The sequence below is a fragment of the Syngnathus typhle genome, linkage group LG14, assembly GCF_033458585.1.
Source record: "Syngnathus typhle isolate RoL2023-S1 ecotype Sweden linkage group LG14, RoL_Styp_1.0, whole genome shotgun sequence".
NCBI classification, from domain to species: domain Eukaryota; kingdom Metazoa; phylum Chordata; class Actinopteri; order Syngnathiformes; family Syngnathidae; genus Syngnathus; species Syngnathus typhle.
In genome coordinates this window covers 2,610,024-2,629,477 of record NC_083751.1, presented here as the reverse complement: position 1 = coordinate 2,629,477, position 19,454 = coordinate 2,610,024, and the positions used below count along the sequence as shown (strand labels likewise).

General features: G+C 43.0%; 1 protein-coding gene across 6 annotated transcripts in view; it reads left to right on the top strand.

Moving 5' to 3' along the window:
* The window catches only part of lpp (LIM domain containing preferred translocation partner in lipoma), a 69,033-nt gene that overhangs the window by 23,065 nt on the left and 26,514 nt on the right, over positions 1-19,454 (top strand). For 3 of the 6 annotated variants that reach the window (XM_061297120.1, XM_061297121.1, XM_061297122.1), the window contains 4 exons: positions 1,603-1,644; positions 11,378-11,562; positions 15,838-15,941; positions 17,385-17,507. In XM_061297120.1, the coding sequence (XP_061153104.1) occupies positions 11,379-11,562; positions 15,838-15,941; positions 17,385-17,507 (411 nt within the window). In that variant the 5' untranslated portion in view covers positions 1,603-1,644; position 11,378. Of the gene's footprint in view, positions 1-1,602; positions 1,645-11,374; positions 11,563-15,837; positions 15,942-17,384; positions 17,508-19,454 lie in introns of all 6 variants that reach the window. The other 3 variants (XM_061297117.1, XM_061297118.1, XM_061297119.1) reach the window with 1 other exon arrangement.

Sequence of the window (19,454 nt, the reverse complement as noted above, 5' to 3'; positions counted from 1 at the left end):
TTGTCACAGAAAATGTTTCAGTGACGGATTAACCAATTGTATACGCCGCACCGCATAGGTTGCATAATCGCCGTTGATGGCAGTTGTCTTCGCGTAAAACGAGGCGTCTGGCCGTATCTGGCCCCCGGGCCTTGGGTTTGACTCCTATGTTCTAAACCAAAGACATTTCTTGTTGTTGTTTGGATTCATCTGCTCTGTGCCATTGACAAAGTGGATGTAAGCGTTCTCGTTGGCTGCAACCAGGCTATAAATACACGAGCGCTGTGTTCGCCAATCTATGTATTTTTCATTGGCTCTGCTCGAACATTTTCAGGCCCAATAAGACTTGTCCACAACCTTAGGGAGAACGTATCCGCCAAGGTGCCATGGCCTATTTGGGGCAGGGGGAAAAAAAAAAAGGCAAACAAACATCAAATGTAGTTTGCAAAAATAGCAGGAAAAGGAAGACGACAAAAAAAGCATCATTGATCTTAGTAATGCATTTTTTGGTCAAGGCTTTCGAACGATTGTCCTCTTTCAATTCTCGAGCAGAACAAGAAAGACCCTTGTACATTGTATTTACTCGGTGACTCGATAAAAATAAATTGCAGCAATAAATTTTTGGGGTGTTCAAAAAAAAAGCCTTGTGCTGTACTTCAAAAAAAAAAAAAAAAAGGTGAAGACTTTTAATAAGAAAGCATCCAAGGTCCAATTGGAGTCCCGCTGATGGCGAAGATGCGTATCGTTCAGAACTAGTCAATCCATGTGTCTCGGCACATTATCCAAATGGAGCACCAAAAACTTTTTTGCTTGTTTTTGCTATGCTTGTCAAAAAAAAAAAAAAACACTACTGTTTTGTTTCCCAACACGCAAACAAGCAAAAAGTTAAGGAAAAAGTCTCGCTTGTCAGAAAATTATACTTGCAAAAAAAAAAAAAAAGTGCGAAGGAGGCGGCCTGGATCACATCCAAACTGGCGCCCACCAGTAATTACGATGCGAGTACAAAGAAAAAGAGGATGCACGCCGTCCTAAAGGGAAAAAGGGGGAGTGTAGGTGTATTAATTCCTATTCCCGCCTCGCCTTACCCAAAAAAAAAAGACCCACCCTCCCTCTTTCCTTCATTTTAAAGAAAGAGGAAAAAACAACTGTCACGTTGACTGACGCCCATCGTGCGGAGCATCCGCGTTACATCCCATCGTCGTTCCCTGAAGTATACGGCGCCGAGCGGGGAAACTGACACTGTCAATTTACGGCAACAAAAGGCTTCCTCAGCGAGAGCATCGCGCATCTTTTTGGGGGGCCCTGGAGACAAAAAGAAAAATAAATAACCAAATCACTCCGCCCCCACTTTTACCTGCATCCAAAGAGAATGTAGGACATTTCGCTGCGCCAGAAATAGCAATTTTGCTCGCAATTATCTGTTTCAATTTATCCCCTCCAGTCAAAAGTTGCTTTTTAACTTTGTTTGCGTTGCACTTTAATGCTAACTCGGCGAAGAAAAAGCGCCGAGGCGAACGCACGGGAGGCAAACTTTGGCCACCTGAGATTGGACAACACTGACGTCTTTTCTATACTCGTGTTGTTCCCCAGCTTGATACTGAATTTATTTATTTTTTCTTACAGGTGCCGCATTGTGTAATAACTCGCCTGGTGTTAAAAGTTTGGGTGAGTTTTTATTTCTTTCCTTCTTTTGTTTACAATATTTTGATTGTGTTCTCAGTAAATCCCAAGTCTTATGTCATTTTTAATTATTTTTTTGTAAGAAGCTCCTGACTGAACAGCTGGCAACAGTTTTTATTCTTTATTCTTCTTTGCGGAAAAAAACGACACAACTAAAGTGATGCCGTGCCCTCTTTGTAACATTTGTTTGTACATATTGTGAGTGTAGTACATCATGATGTATATTTGATGTCATATTTTGGTAACATTTAAGGGGCATGATTTTTTCATTGTCATTCATTATTCACTGCATCTTTTCGCTTTTCAAAAATGGCCTTCACTAAACTTTCGACCCTTGGTGCGCTGTGATCATAATCTCTTTTAATTTATGCAAAAACAACAAACACAGAATTTAACAGTCTGTTTTAAAAAGTATTAGCTGTGAGCATTGTAAAATACAAATCAAATATCTCGGCGAACTGCCTTCATTACAATACAATCTTGTCTACCCCCCCCCCCTTTCATTTCACACACTTTGATAACCATCTATGTTCCTCCTCGAAAATACCGCTGCACCTCTTCTTGTAAAGACTGAGAAAAAAAAAATGTGTGCAATTATGTCGTTAGGCCTAAACATAGTTGACTGTCATTGCATTCACCTCGCACTCGCTGACCCAGCTAAGTTAAAAGAAAAAGAAAAAAAACAACACATTAAGAGAAACGTAAGCGGCTGAGAGTTTCATTTGACAGCCACGGTAATAACAAGCTCGGTCCTGAGCTGTTTTAATGTGTTGAAAATATCCGCAGGAGCATCTCTGCATTCCCGCGGTTGCTCCTACGAAAAAAAAAAAAAAATGTGGAGCTGGAAAAACGTGCCAGCGATGGATGCTTGTCGGTTTTGCCTCCTGGGATTCCTCACGATGAATCCGGGGCTGGATTTCTTCAAGTCCAAACCCCGCTGCCCACTCGGATTTCAAATCGCCGATATTTAAGCGTTTGGGCTTGTTTGTTGACTCGTGAATGTCGGTGATTATGGAATTGCGTGATTGCTGGGTAAACATCTTTTCATCGATGTACTTTTAAGTCCCTCTTCCATTCAAGGTGCCGTTCTCTTTGTAATCTTCTCCTACCTGTGAATTTACGCTTATGTTCCCTAGCGGGCCCGGAAATTTCACCCAATAAACGTTGTGAAGTATATCAAATTGTCACAGTGGATGCTCTAAATCGAAATAGCTCCGAAAGATGAATTTGTGCAATATTTCTCAAAAGATGTCGCAAACATTACTTTTGGCTAACGTTTTACAAATACCGAAACACTTAGCCAACTCCAAATCATGCAAAATCCCTAAAAAGCCCACGAAACTCCTGCAATCCTTCCAAATCGTCTAAAAATCACACAAAAATGTCTTTGTGAGGCGTCTTCAAATCTCGTAATGCCTTTTTTTTGCCAAACATCTGTAAATTCCACGAGACCTCTGACCATAACAATTTCAAAGTTAGCTCTCCGAATCTCCATGAAATCTCAGAAAATCTGAGACGACCTGATTATCTCAAGAGGCCTTTTCAACATTTTCAAAACAACTACGAATCTAACAAACGTTACAAATGATTCGAGTTTGTGGCTCACTCCGAAATGAACACATTTATTGAATTCAATCTTAGTAGACTTAAGGTAGTCGTCCACCGTTCAACGTCCTTTGTTGGGAAAGGGGCAAAATCCGACAGCCCGATTGTCTTCAGGCACAAGGTCATGGGAAACCCCTGCAAATCTTGTAAAACCAGTAAAAAAAAAAAAAAAATCCCCAGAGACATTTTTCCATCCACTTGAACTCTGTGAACGTCAAATTGTCACACAAGTGACAGGTAAGAATGCTTAAATGTGATTTTTCACTTTGCCCGTGGCCAAGGACAGACTGGGCCCCAAATTGAGTTGAGGAATTTGAGATGTTGAGACATTTTTTTTTTTTGGTTCCTCCTGCCGTTGACAGAGATTTTAGATCTCAGGGACTTTAAAATGTCAACTTGACACTTTATTAAATAGAAAAGAAAACTAAATTATGGCTCAGTGGACTAGATCACATCAGACAATAAACCGTGACATCATCAAAAGGCCACGACCCGACGAGACGAGGCGGTCCCGAGCGTCTGTTAACGAACTAACAAACGTGCCACTATTTGACACGATGCCTCCGGTGTTTTTGCGTTCACCAGCGTCTGTTTAACAAAAGCGCCCTGATTGCTCTGTTGCCGGCACCGTTTGGGATTTGGCGCCTCATTAGCATCACATTTGGCACGTTTGGGATGAGTGAGGCGGGCGGGCGGGCGGGCGGGCGCTAATGTGCCGCCATGTCACTGGGGTAATCATCGTGTTGATTTTGTGTTTACTCCTTTTAGATTTGCTTGCGTTATGCGGCAAAAAAGTGGATTTGGTTTGGAACTCATTCGGAACCACTCTCCCGAAGATTTGATATCAATATTCGATTGTTTTTTTTTTTTTTTTTTGCTCCGCGCCATGGTAAGCCTTGTTCTACTTCAAGCGCGACAGCATGTTTTTGAGGCGAGGATCAGGCCACAAAGTGCGGGGCTTAGGCGCGAGAGTCATCGTCAACATCTTCCTCCTCCTCCTCCTTGCTGAGGAAAGTGAAGAGGTGCGTAAAAAGGGGTAAATAAGACACGCTTAAGGATGGACAGATGTGATTAAGATAGGCCGCCGTGATTAAGAGGCTGATATAGATAGCGCTCGGATAAACAGCCTGAGCCGGGAGTCAATTAAAGTCCAAAGCCGGCCAAAAACAACTAGTTTAACTCTTCAATTAATCTCCTTTCACAATGCTGCGGAGTGAGCAGCCAAGCCAAACAGCTGGAAGCTTCCAGGCCGAAGACAAAACTCAACCTCCAGATGCTTTTAGGCAAACAAGATTTTTTTTTTGTTCTGTCATCTCTTTGACACAACGCATCAGAACAATAGTTTCTCACAGAACCGGGATTTAAATGCAACTGTGTGTGCTTTTGTGAGCCACATGCTGCTTCACCCAATTCAAAGCTAAATATCATTTCATGTGTCGGCCTATTCTGCTAAAGCATGGCAGAAGACCGGAGTTGTTTTGTTGCGTTTTTTTTTTGTTGAGACAGCGCCAACCGGTGTCGGATTGTTTGAGGGGCGGATTAAACCCGGTTAAACCTTGCGTCGGGCCCGCAGCGATAGACATCTCTGCGAGTGCTCGCCTTCTGCGGATAACAAGTTAAACACATTTTAACATCGGTCATGGCAGAAAAGCAGCCGAGTAAAAATCCACAGGAAGCTCGCTGGTTCATGCAAAGGTGAGCTCAAGTATTCAGGTGGGTTTAATACTGATGCAACGTTACCATACAAGACACTGATCAAATAAATGTAATAAAATTACTTTTTTTTTTTTTTTTCCTTCTACCTCCTTTGGTTGCCCTCCAAAATCAGATGCTTGTGAAGTTGAAAAAGAAAAAAAAAAAAAAAAAAAAGCACCCAGTGGTAAGCTTAGCCACATGCTATTGTGTGCAAAAAGCAGTATGAGGAAACCTTGGCGCACTGTGACATGATGGAAGTTTTTTTTTTTTCTTCAGGCCGCCTCGAGCTGCTCATTGTTATGTGTCGGCCGTATTCTTTCTCCGAGAAGGGCTGGGGAAAAGCAGCCACGCGGCTGCCAACTTCTCCCAAGCACAAGTTCAAGTATGCGGTAATAAGTCGAGACGAGCGGATAAATCAACCTCGCTGGCTTTCATCGAGCCACGTTGAGATAACGCGGACGCCATTGCTATGCGGAAGATGAGCGAGGCGTCTCAAGACGGTTATATTGATGCGCGGTGGCCTTTCTTTGTCTTCTATGGTTGGCATTCGCTTCCTCGGGTCATTCATTTTCTCTTCTAGTCCAGGTCTTACTTCCAAGTTTATCTTTTCTTCTATCGATTGCTTTTTCTCCTTTCTTCATTTGTCTTTACCCCCGTTTGGGTCTCTTTTCTGTTTTTGATGCTCTTAAAGTCATCTGTAGACATCGAGCAGCCGCCTTGCCAGGGAGGAAAAGGATTACACGCCCGAGCCAAAACAAGTTTGCCCAGACATCGGAAACAATACCAAAGCTATTGTTGTCTCCAAACATTGGCTCTATCAACTCTCTAATTGAAAAGTGATAATAGTTTGTGTCATTAAGCAAAACCCGAATGGCTTTTTAGCAGCATACGGCTGAGAAGAAATCCACACTAATCCGCCAGTCTTGTATCGTACACTCACCGCGGGGATTATACGTTCCCACTTTCCCCATGTTTACCTCCTTTAGCTTAGCATTGAGCCCAGCTCCCTTTCAGCAAATGTTGTTGTTGAGCTGCGTAGCATCTGGTCAGCGCTAGTCGTTAAAAAAAAAAGAAAGAAACTTGTTTTTCACTACTTTGGCTTAAAAAGTGTAAATAAACAGTAAAGCTCACCCCGCCGTAGATAAGAAGCAATGAAGGAGATTTATTTTTTTGTGTTTACAGATGTTCCGCACGTAACGGCGCGCTAGCAATCACAGTTTCGTACAAAGCTTGCTTCCAAGGTCACGTTCGGTACGAAACAAGAGCAGGTTCGTACAGTATATGAAGAAACAAATAATAATAATACAAACTGCTAGCTGCAAACAAAAATTCTCTTCCACGCTACGGTAAATATGGTAAAACTTCAAACGGACATAGTAATCGTCTCACATTTCATTCTGCTTTATTGATAAACACTTTTATCCCTCACTTTCCTGAAGCGGTCCACTGTGCTTTGATGCGCTGCACAACATTTGAGCGTTTGACTTGTTTCGCTCCGAGCTATCATCATCAGTTGGTCTTTGCATCCCAAAAATGTCAATGGGCTGTTTTGCCGCAAGAGGACTGAAAATTAAATTCAAAAGTGTTAATCCGGAGATGACAGCGGTGACAATGACGGGACATTATTTAAAAATTGCCAGCGGCTACGTGTGTTAAGGCGAGTTGGGGTGGAGGGGCAAATAAGCAAACGAGTACTTTGGCTCGGGAAGAGGTTTCTGGCAAAGACGAAAAACAGTAAAGCCTATCTGGAAGGGAACAACATTGCCTTGAATTGATTAAATGTCACATCAAACCAACGTTAATTACTCTCATGGTGTTGTCCCGAAGCTTGTTATTAGCGCATTTATTCTTCTAGCTACCTGGATGCTAACCTCTTTGAAAATTCAGCCCTTGAAAATGGTTGAATATGACATGATGAAATTTGGTAGGCATGATTAGATGCACACAAAAAAAATTCTTTGGAAGCCATCTCTGAATATACAAAGTGGCTTTTGAGTTTTAGGGTCAATCTTGCCCCGCGAAAAGCTCCATGTTTTTTGTTTTGCTGAAAAAGTTTGACGACTCCTAAAAACAAGTAAAGAACTGGTCGAAGTTGAGCGTAACCCCGAGTAAAACTTTCTAAGATGTCTTGTCAGGTTCTGAATTTGTGTCACGAGAGGTGTGGCCTTAATTTTCCAACCTTTCATGTTTTCTGCACCTGAATGTTTGGCATGCTAATCAGCCGACTCATATTGATTTGCAGCTGCCTTGGTTTGTTTGTTGTCGGCGTGGCGTTCGCGCCTTTAAAAGAAGAGCGCAATCCTCGGCGGAGGCTCGCGGGTTTGCGACGCGATATATTTACAGCTGTCACTCAGCGACCTCCCGAGACGCGAGCGAGATCGACTCCCGAGACGCGGCGCACTTATCAAGGAGCGAGCCGAGCAAGCCCGTCCCGTTTTTCTTTTTGATTCCTCCCCCGCCGATGCCGGCTGTCAGTCAGCGTTAAAGTCACGTTCGGCGTATTTACAGGAACTAGTTTTGCTACGCGCCGTCATTAGGGAGCAAAGGCCAACTTGCGTCAACAACATTGCGAGCGTTTTGTCAACAAGTTTTTGCGGTGACGATCATTTTTTTGTTTTTTTTTACGGTAGGCAATAATTGAGTCAATTAACACTTGATTCATTGTCATATAATTGATTTGTTCTGCTCTTCAGGTTTTTATTTGCGTGCCACTTATGAGAAAACTACAAACCCATACAACTTTTTAGAAAACCTTTTCACATCTACCCGCATTTTTGTCTGACGAACTTCAGGCTTCCGATAAAAAGTTTTCAGTGTAGTTCCAAGCGAGAAAAGTAAAGTAGCATCACAAGTTTTGTTTTTTGGGACACTGTAAAAGGTGACGTTAGCCGGCGGCGTTTCTCGTCGGCGTTGTCGTGGCCGCTTTGCGTCAGCCGTCCGCTAATTCGTCTCACACCGGGGATGACTGCGTGCAGGTGTCGCAGGTGAAGCGTGTCACAGGTCGCCAGGCAGACTTGTGGTCACAGCTTCTCTCCCCCCCTGAGGAGGTGTCGAAAAGTTACAGGAGCTCCATTCAAGTCGACACCCGTAGCGTCTAATGCTATCGACAAATCAAAGCGTATACATGTTACGGTTTGGAAATCCTAGCTCGATTTTGTGATTTGTTTGAAAAAATTAACTCATTCACTACCATCGACGGCTCAAGACGTCAAATATGAATTTTAACCGGGTCGGCAGCGAACGAGTTAGTTAATGATAGTTTTTATGCTTGTAGCCGAATTACTGCGACCTCTGACTGTGCGCAATCAAGCATGCGCTCTAATCCCCACCCTACATGTTGTATAGGGATAAGTACTTTTTAAAAAATATGTAATAAGAGTTAAGATGTCTTTTCTTACTTTCTCACATTGACATGCGGCAACATACAAATCCCCCATTTTCCTTTTTTTTTTTTTAGGTCATGCGGTGTCACAAGAAATGTCCTCAGAATTCCCAAAACCTTATAAAACCGGTTATACTAAGATGGGCCACTGATTTTATACTTGTCATTTTTATTGCTTTCAGGCAGTCTGTAAGGTTTGCAATGGAGTGTTTTCACGAGTTATATTTCAGAACACCGTGTTTGACTTGGCCCGTGGTCTGACGCCGTTGTTGCCTCGCCTCGATTAAATTTTAAACACCCAAAAGACGTCCTGAACAGCTCTCCGTGCTGTTAGTAAAACACCGCCAGTCAGTCAGCTTTTGAAGGCCCTTCTGAAAAATGTTCGCGAGCCACGACGACCACTTGACCTCTTTGCTCCCGGCGGTCGTTGTCAAAAGGCTTTGGGTGGTACGACGGCAGGAAATAAAGAGAAAGTGCGAGCTGGCGTTTGTATAATGTCGCGTTAACCCGCTCAGCCATTCAGGCGTATCCGAGGAGGCCACCGCTGCCGCGGGCTCGCTCGCTGGGATGGGAGCGTTGAATTTTTTAGAGCTTCTGCTCGCCTGGCTGAGCGGCCTCCGCGCTTATTGCGTCACCGAGCGTAAGTGCTAATCCCGGTCACCCCTCCCAGCCCCGTTGAGGTGGTACGACGACGGTGTCTGTTTTAAGTGATGTTTTGATCGGTGCCTAGCCGAGCGAGGTAAGTCTACTCCCGGGACAGAAACACAAGTTTTTTTTTTTTTTTTGGTTCATCAGGATGGCAGCAGCCCGTCGTCTAAGCGGCATCTCGGAAACATCCCGCGAAAGGAGTTTGGCTGGCAGGTTCACGTCTCTCACTTGAAGACTTGCTCGAAAGCTCGTCATGCCCAAAAGAAAAATGTTTGACAGTGTAGCTGAGCGTCCCTCTTTGATGGCTTCCGTGGTGGCCATGAAAAATTAATGCAGCAGAAAAACACCTGCAGCGAGTTCCTCAACGACAAGCAAAAGGGGGGGAAAAATAGCCCAAGTCGGCAGCTAAAAGTGGCGGCGAGGCTAACCGGAATGAAAATGTGGATTTTTCTTGTTTGTTTGTCGATTCCCATGGATGTCGTTGGGAGTAGCCGTGCTTAGCCATGAAGAATCCACGCCATCCGGGCTCACGCGCTCCGTCGTTTAATATTATCTTCCTCGGACATGCCTCCATTCGTTCGCCTCCAGATAAAGCGACTTTTAATGAGTCTGACCTCTAAAAGTGGGACGCCACGTAACCTTGTGGTTACTAACACGAATCACGGGTTGGAAAATGTTTATTATTTAATGCAACATTGTGCTGTGCGTTAAGCCGTAAAACCAAGCGCAAAATCGGTAACTCTCGTCGGTGCGTATCGTCAGCTCAGCGTGTCTTAAGAACCAGATGTTTCAGACAAGATAGACACTTGGGTTGTTCCTAATATTTTGTTTTTTTGTAGTTGAAACTAGGGTCAGCGATACGGCCTTCAAATAAAAACAATTTTTTCTTCCTCGCAAAATTCGCTGTCATAACCGATTGTTTTACCCTTTAAGGACAAAAATGAACAAATTCCGATTCGGTTATTCAACTTTTTTTTTTTTGCATTTCAATTATTTGCTTCACTTATTCTGCCCTGCCCCATCTCAGCCATAACCATCAGTTTCCACATCTAGACTATAGCATTTTCCACATTCCCCAAATTGCCACATTTTTCTGTAGTCCACATTTCCCACGACAACACATCTCTTCTCTTCATGCCTTCTTATTTCTCTTTTTTGGTCATTGTTTTCTTTTTGTTTGTTAAGCTACCGCTCCATCCCAGTAAGTCCCGTTAGCTGTTCTATGGGCACCATCACATCATTTGTTAGCTTTCTGGCACTGACAGATGTTTGGATGGCGTGCCCAACGCGCATGTTAGCACCCGGTAAGCACAAAACGACGACACGCTGTGATTGTACACGGCGCGATCAAAGCCCCGGCGCCTTGTATTGTACGCGCCGCGCGGCGTGTTGAATGTGTCGCTCGTCTCAGATCATTTTCCCCTTTCTTCGCTCGCCTCTTTTTGGTGAAAGGCGTGAAAGGACAGGTGGGTGTGAGACATCCCGCGTTAAGATATCAAACGCGAGGAGCCGGGTTTTCAGCTAATATTAAAAGATGATTGTGCGTGGGCCTCAGCCGGAAGAATGGAAACCTCCCAAAATCAGTCGCTGTCGTGATAAGAAAACGGCACAAATAAGAGGAGAAATGGAAGAAGCGGAGGACGACAGGAATTTTGCCGTGTAAATAGATGAAATAATTGATGTGATTTTTTTTTGGGGGGGTTAAAAAAAGGCTTCTTGTTGATAAATATAAACAAACATATTTTATGTAACCTTTTTCTCAATCAATTCAACCTCTACTGCTACAATGTTAACACTGTCCTCGCTGGTATCCTTGAGTCTTTATCATCAATGTTCCAGTTTTGGAAAATATTTGTAATAATAAATAGAGCTGTTATTGTTGTCCTCGATCTCCATCGTTTGTTAGCATGGTCGTAGCGACAGTAACTTAGCAACGGGAGAGTTCAATTAAAGATGAATTACAAGATTCTTTTTTTTTTTTTTTTTTTGGGAGAAATGCAACCAAACACAAACCAACGCAAGTGGTTGCAGCAGAATTGCAGCATTTTTCAATATGTTTTTATTTCATTATTTTTTACTGTTGTTGTTTTGGTGAGTTCGCTTTTGTCTCTCATTTGATTTGTGGGGCTTTGTAGCGCAAGAGAACAAGCAACAAAAGGTTTTGATTGTTTTCTCGCTTTCTTTTTGGACACATTAAAAGGTGTCAAGATCACAAGATCATTTCTTGCTTCTCAACTTGTCTTCGCCACTGACTCGATAGTTAAAAAGTTCATTCAGGCATCACGCCTTCCTAATTACTGTTGGTGGTGGGGGGGACTTTTGTGCTCCAAACTATATAACATGTGATTTTTTTTTTTTGGATGTTCTTTTCTGTCTGCTCACCAGAAGCATGTGGAACGCAGGCAACAGTGGCGACGACGGTCAGGTGACCGCCAGGATGGAGACCACGCCGTCGCCGGGTAGCGCCAGCATCTCCGTGTCGCAGCAGCAGGTGCCCAAAAAGTTTGCCCCGGTGGTGGCGCCAAAGCCCAAGTTCAACCCGTACAAGAACGCCACCGACACCGATCCTGCAGGTAAACGCCACCTGGAAACTTCATCTGCCATCATATTTATACTCATGCAAATGTGAGAGTTGCGCAATCGCATTAGACAGGCCAAGGAAGTACAATCTTAGTCCCGGTGTTACAGGCCGGATCCATAAAGGACGACACTCGGCAAATAAGAGCACTCGCGCGTCACTTAAAGCGACCCATTAGGATTCCTTGTTGAGCGAGCAGCCCCTTGAAGCTAATTGCTCAATAAAGAGAGTGGGAGTGTTGCGATTAAGCCGCTCTTCCCGCTGCTTCTTCTCTCAATTAGCGCTGGCGGCTTCGAAGCCCGCTGATGTTAAAATGGACGCCGCCGCATGCACGGCACGGACAGGAAAAAGTCACGGCTGTGTGACGTCTTGTTCCACTTTCTCTCATCTTCACTTACATAAGAATATTGTTGCACATCCGTTTGTTGTTGTTTTATATATATATATATATATATATATATAAATATATATTTTTTATATGTTTTATTTACTTTGAAATCTGTGAGGGGAGGGCCCCCATGTGGCCCGTGGGCCGCTACTTGAATACCCCCGAGTTAAACCCTCAAATCTGTAAGTCATCTCGAGTCGTCGTCTGGCTCACGCTTCCCTTCCCGCTGGGAATCGACGCAAGTTCTCCGACAAAAAGATTTGGAGTCGGCGGACCCCGCTAATGGCCTCAGTGAAGCCCCCCCCAAAGCAAGGCGAGACAAAGGCGGCAGTGAGGCGCGCTGCCAAATTGACTTGTCTCTTAATTTCTATGCTAATCCTCATTTTTACATCAGACGATTGATAAAAAAAAAAAAAAATGCGAGGGATTAATGTGCTCATAAAGACGTCTTATCTTTTTGACAAGTGTCTGCAGACGCTTACACATGCTGTCACTTTTCATAATAGTGTCTATGTGCTAAGAGTGATGTGTGAGATACATTGATCAACCCTAAAAACACTGTATTTACTGGGATTTAAAAAAAACAATGATGTAAATTAAAGAGCCGAAATTTGATCACTTTCCGGCTCATAAGACAGACAAAATGATCGGAGTGGCGAGAATCAGCTGCCGCCTTTTTTTATTTATTTTTCATTTTTGAAGCGCACATAATCATACTTATAGGATCTGTTTTAGTCCAGAGAAGACAAAAGTTAAAAAAAAGAAAAAAGAGAGAGAAAACAAAAGCTAAACCAGAAGTGAAGCGCTTAATTAGCGAGATACGTACGGAAGAAAACGCCGACTGATTTTATGACATTTTAGTCCTCTCAAGTGCAGACAAGGCAGGAGGATTTGGGGGTACTTTGGAGATGTGAAACAGCAGCAAAGCCCTGGAAAAAAAAAAAAGTGAAAGAGAATTCCCTCCGGATGAGAAATTGAGATGGAGAACAATAGGAGGATTATTTTATTGTAGCAGAGGGGGGAAAAAAAAACAACAAACGTTGGCAGAAAAGGTGAATGCCTTTCAAAGAGCAGCCAGTCTCTTTAGCGGAACATTTCAGACGGGTTGAAACAAATGACGGCTGTGAAATGTGCGCTATGCGTGTCGACTGTGTTGTGTGTGCGTGTGGAGAAAGAATGTGTCACAACATGAAGCAGACCGCCGTCATGCTGGGAAGGTGCCTATGAAATTAGACAATTGAAGTGTTTGTAGCAATGAAAGTCTTTAACACGGGACTTATTGGAGCTTCCCTTTTTATGGCGAGCCTTCAAAGTTCACCGGCCAAATTTAAAATGTTTTATAATTTTGGGTCGCCGGCCCGAGTAGAATCCATATTTAGAAATCGTTAGGCTATCAGATTAGTTTGTGATGAATGAACTTTTGGAAACGAGGAAAATGACTTTAAAATGGCCACGGCAAAGCAAAATGGCTGACTTCCTGTCCATATTTGGGTATGGCCTATTGAGACATTTTTATAGGTCTACTCAAGATAGTCATGTCTCACCCAAATTTACGTTGCCAGGTCAAACTAGCTTTGGAGACCAAATTTGGAGAAATTGTAAAGTTATGAGCGACTCTTGGGAACGACTGGCAGACATCTTGTGTTTTTTCAGGCATGGCTTTTGTGAGTCTTCAGTGAAGGTCCAGCAATGAAAGCTTCAACTCAAAATGGCAGTCTTCTTGTGTCTTACATAGCACTTAGTTTTTCTTTTTTTCTGGAACCACTTAAGACTTTTGTGTGTGATTGATTCATGATAGACTTGCCAAATCTCATGTTGTGAAGTGAAACTGGCTTCAGGGTCTAAATGGTCACCATTTCTTTTCCTTCTGGCACGCGGTCACTCAGCAATATTAAAATCAGATGAGTCCTCATTTTTGTTTAGTTTTGAACTCCACTTTTCAATCGTAACACTTTTATTGGTCTTGTGTAACTTATTGTCATCAGACGGGGCGAAAAAAAAATACAGTCACGAGGCAAAGAAACATCAAGGGCTTGCGCTAATACACACAAAATGAAACACATATTGATGTGAAAGCCGCCAGGCGCAAAAGGAGCCGTCTCAACGGGACGGCCGAGACTGCTCGCCGGTGGACTTCCTGTCAATCCTCCCGGCGAGGTGCGCCAGGGACGGCGACTAAACACTCGCTCGCCTCAGAGCAGGAACAAAAAAGCGCTTATGCAATCGCTAAGCGACACTAAGCCCACAATTAGTAAGTTGACTCGCAAGTTTTAGAGGAAAAAGAAAAAAGAGCTTGTCAGATGTTTTATTTTTCAAACTTTTTTTTTTTTAGTATTGCTGCTGATAATCACCGCGGTATCATGTGATGGCAGGGGCCACTTCCTATCAACAAATCCGTTTAGCTTGGGGAGGTTGTGAGGGGGGGTGCTAATTGTTTTGAAAAAGACGACCTTGTGATAGCTCTTTGTCACATGGACCTTGTGAACAATAAAATTCTATTATGGGTTTTGATAAATGGTTTTTGTGAAGCTTCTCGCAAGAAAAAATATTGATCATTATTTTTCTACGGTTGACTAACAGCAGCGGTTTTAAAATGACCAAACAAAGTAAGTAACAAATAAAGCAAGTCACGGGCCAATCAACAAACAAAGTAAGAAAGGAAATAAATTACAGGGAAAAAAAAACTTGCTAACATAAAGCTAACCCCCAATGCTACTAACTCCAAACCAAGCGCTAAAAACGCAGTAAAATGATGAACCAAAAGGTTTCGGGATTGAAAGCTTCACATTATTGCGTTAAAAAAAAAAAAAGAAAAAAAGAAAGCTGCCGACACGACTCACTCAAAATGAATTCCCACATTGTCGCGAGTGCACAGGACATTCAGGACACGAGCAATTAGAACCACGGGGCATTATCTGTCTCCTAAATTAATTTGCCAGTCTGCCTTGGATTAGCGACACCGACGACATCAATTAAGACGTAATGAAATTCGTCAAAGTCTCGGAATTGGCACCAGTTCCCGTTCATGTCCGCCTCGTGTACCATGATCCCGCCGTCTTAAATCGTACTTTAATTTGGCCACGCAACTCCTCATCCCGTCTGAAACATGTGGCCCCCGCCGCAATCCTTTTGGATTAGCGCCGATTTAAGGAGTGCAAATTTGGCTCGTTTCCCTCGCCCCGCAAAAACACATTTGACATTTCTAATCTAAAAAAAAAAAAAAAACACCATCAACCTTAGATCCAGATTATCAGACTACTCTTTCAATCAATTTATGCGACTGCAGACAATTTATGGTCTTGTGTTTTTTCGGTTGAGACCTCCAGCGTCTTTGTCTCCCGTCTACGCTGTATAAATCTCAATGTAGCAGGGCGCAGGTGCTGATCCATTTTTGCAGGGCAATATTTACTAAAGCGAGTAATCGACCTTCAATTGGGCCAGTCTGGGGGCTCATGTGGACGTTGGCTATTTCTGATAGAAATTCAAAACAATAACGTTGGCATTTTCTCACAGCTTTTGATATTCACTCATTTGTCAGAACGTTTTGTTCCTTTGTGTAACTGCGGTTTGGGGCGCTGTTAGTTTCGTAAGCTTTTTGTGGCTTCACATTCCGTCTTAACATCAAGCGAGCGGACTTTCGAAGACCAAGTAATGTGCTTTAGTTCAATGGCTCTGAGTTTTGACAGTAAACTTTGCACAAAAGCGCTTGAAGCAAAGACACTTGGCCTCGCTTTTCCAAGAACTCTTTGCCAAAATGCACGTGGGAGAATCTTTTCAGCAAGTTTTTCCCCTGCAACATTAGGTCAAATTATGAATTTTTACATTGTCGAATCAATCCTTTGCTGAAATGAATCTTAGATTTTGTTTTCTTTCCCTCCCTAGCCGACTACCCTCCTCCGCCGCCTGCCGCTGATTCAATCCGCTCTCCGCCGTCGTCGGCCGCTTCCTACCCGCCTCCTCCGCCCGCCAACTCGTACGAATATCAGGTGAGAAACGCCCACCCTCCTCTTTTCTGTCCGAAGTGTCAGCGAGGAATAGCGGTGCGCCGCGAGCGTGGCGGGGTCCGGCCCAGCACGCGGCCGATCGTCCGCGCTGACCTGCAGCCTAGCGTGGATACTTTGCAGCTCAGCTCCACGCCCGCAGCCATGAGCTTGAACTCCAGCACCCCTAACACACACACTCACACAAGCAAAGTTTCTCAGACTGAAGGCTGACACCTGTTGGTGAAGCTTAGTCATTCCTGCCGCGTTGGAGGAATTTACAGAGCACAAAAGCAGCCAAAACAAAAGACGACAATATCTGTGGGGACCTGAGGGTAAACAAGAGGAAAAAATGAGCACAAAAAGAAATGAAAAAAAAAAAACGCTTCACTCTGCTGAAAAGTGTGTACGAATGAATAAGGATAGAAAAAAAGGATGACAACAGCTAGATTGAGCCAAAAAGGAAGCACAAAAGGCAGCGAAAGAAACACAAAGGCAACTTTTCCACGTCTTAGATAGCGCAGAAAGTAAGAAACGGCAAGACGTGTGAAAACTGGGGATCAACAAGGTCAACAAATAAAAACTCTTTGGCGGTAAACAAAGCCAAGAGAAGTGGCAAAAAAACCAATTAAAAAAAAGACAACAGTCAGAACTAGCTGAGGAAAATAAGGAGAAAAAGAGTCACGAGGACGACGGGAACATCACTTTTCGGAACTTGTCGATAAGCGGCGAGAAGAGAAAACCGCCAAATGCACTTTCAGAGGACAAAAGCAGCGTCATGGGATGGACAAGGACCAAATGGCAAACAAACAAAAAAAGCTGGCCATGCGACTCGGAGAACGTGAGGATCAAAAGGAGAAAAATGGCTCGAAAAAGCAAAAGACAGCGTTTGTCCAAGCACAGTGATGAATTTGATTTGCAATTCGCTGGGAAAAACAAGGGGCACGATGATGAACGTTGACCCCAAAAAAAAAAAAAAAAGCAACAACAAATGACAGCCGAGCACTTGTTGGAACCTGGACGCAATAACAAAGGACGTCAAGGTCTCGTCGTACATGCATGGCATTCCATTGTGGTGCGTAACCATGACTGCGAAATAATCCACAATAATCATCTTTTGATAATTTGATGTGCTGCTTCACAATGATTCGCTTGTGACCGGTGTTGCGCAATCTCCAGGCCATTTACATAAGCTTCATGTTATTTTTGTCCATCACCACGTGTGTGATAATTGACAGTGACTGACATTTATTCACATCGGCGTGTCACTGTTTGGCTTCATCTAATTATTTTTTAATTACACTTTTTTCTAAAATAAGAAAAATATCCTTTTTTAGCAAGCCCATTAGTATATTTTTTTTATTGATTTTTTTTTTTTTTTTTTTGAGAGGTATCCTCAACAATAAAAAAAAAAAAATCATCCAGAACTGCAATTTTTTTTTGTCACAGACGAGAGGACCCGAGAAAACTCTGGAGGAGCGACGCTCTAGTTTAGATGCCGAGATCGACTCTCTCACCAGCATCTTGGCCGACCTGGAGAGCAGTTCGCCGTACAAGCCGCGAAACACTCAGGTAACCCAAACACCTCCCTATTCCGCCCCCCCCCTCCCTCTGAAAATGTGCCCCAAGATTTGAAATAAAATCCGGCTGCAATCCAGCTAAGTAGAATAATTGTCGAAAAAAAACAAACTAATATGTCTCCTTTAAAAAGCCTTACAGAGTCCTGGTTTTGTTTGGCAATAACGACTAAATGTGCCTCGACCTACATAAACGAGTTGACTTTTTAAGGATATTAAAAGAAAGTCAAAGCCTAGGGCACAAAAGGAAATTGTTTCAATCAATGTAGGACAGATGCGTGATTTAGATGTATTAGAGAAAAAAAAAAGGTCACGGGTAACTGTGGCGCGTTAAGAGTTGTGTTGGTGTATCAAAGGAGGCATACATAGCGTACATAGTGTATATTTATATACATGCGTACAAAGTAACATGGTTGACGTAGGCGGACATAAATAATTGATAGCTTTTCATTTAGCTCCCATTGAACTCTGTGGCCTCAGACAGTGGAGTCACTTCATGCACAAACAAAAACGCGGACGGTTTAGTCGCAGTCAACATTTCAGGAATTCAGACTTATCTGTTCGTGTGCAGTATTTACATTTTAATTCATAGAAAGAAAAATAACGATGTTTTTTTTTTTTTTTTTTTACAGAAATGGAAAATAGCATGTGCAGTTATATTTAAAGTTTCATTTAAAAAGTGATAACAAAAAAAACTTTCAATATATTTTAATAGTCAAATTAATAAAAATATAACACGTTTTTTTTTTTAAATGTCATTAATATAATAAAGAAAAAAATGTATCATTGGAATGAATAAAATAACATAAAAGCAAACCAATGAATGAAACAAGTGTATAAGGTGAAATTAAATATGTGTCATTGTTAGGTACATGAAAACCTCGAAAAGTTGTACCCAAAGTGCTTGAAAAGCACTTGAACGTGACTTTATGAAAAGTTTATGGAGCGAAAGCTTAATGGCCGAACCTGCCAAGCACGTGTACACGGCATAGCTTAGTCGGGAGAAAACACGTGCTATACCGTATTAGCCAAGGAGACCTGAAAGCTTTTGTCAACATGCCGTAAAAAATTGATAGGCACCTGTCCAGGATCTCGCGCGCAGGTTAGCGTCTGTGCTAACTAATGTATGGCCGACCTGCTGCTTTTTACCTGTAGTGGTTAAATTTTTTTATTTATTTTATTTTATTTATAGCGCCTTCCAAGCTGCCGCCAACATGCCTGCGCATGTTTTAATCATGAAACGTGGAGAAAATGTAGCTTTTATTTTTTGATCGTACAGTACAGAATAGATGGACTAGTAAAAGTTTCTAGAAGTGTGGCGAGAGGTGTTTTAACCAGTCAAAATTGCTTTCATTGACTTCCCAGATGGTCATGTTCTATTTATATGGGGGGGACTGTGGGCTCTGTAATACTCCCTAGCTCCGCCCCTGGTCATGCTAACTCAATAATGTAACTACTCCTTACTTACTTTTGGTCACTTTCCTCAAAAAAAAGACATGTTTGGGATCATTTAAAGTCAAGGTTCCTTTGTATTAGGAACGTATCGGCGTACGCAAGGATTGAAATTGTAGCAGATGAACTCACCTTGAAGCATCTTGGCCTCTCCGCGACTCCAGCGACGGCTGGGTGATTTACGGGCAATTACGGAGCGGCCCGGTCAAAATCAATCGGTCGACCGGCGCACTCCGGCGGGAACGATCTTGCCCTGACCAGGTGCTTGATGTAGCCGTGTGGTAGACAGACAGAGACAATCGTTTCGGACAGCTAGAGTATGATGCCATGAGATCTACCTACTCTGGTGTTTAGTGTACACGAGGACAATCCCAATAGCGCTGCTTTTCGCTTTCCCTCTAAATGTTTCCCTCCGAGAGTTTCGTTGCTCGGTTGTCTGAGCTCATCATCTCTGTTTTGGTGAGTTAACAAGGAGGCGAGCGCCGGTGTC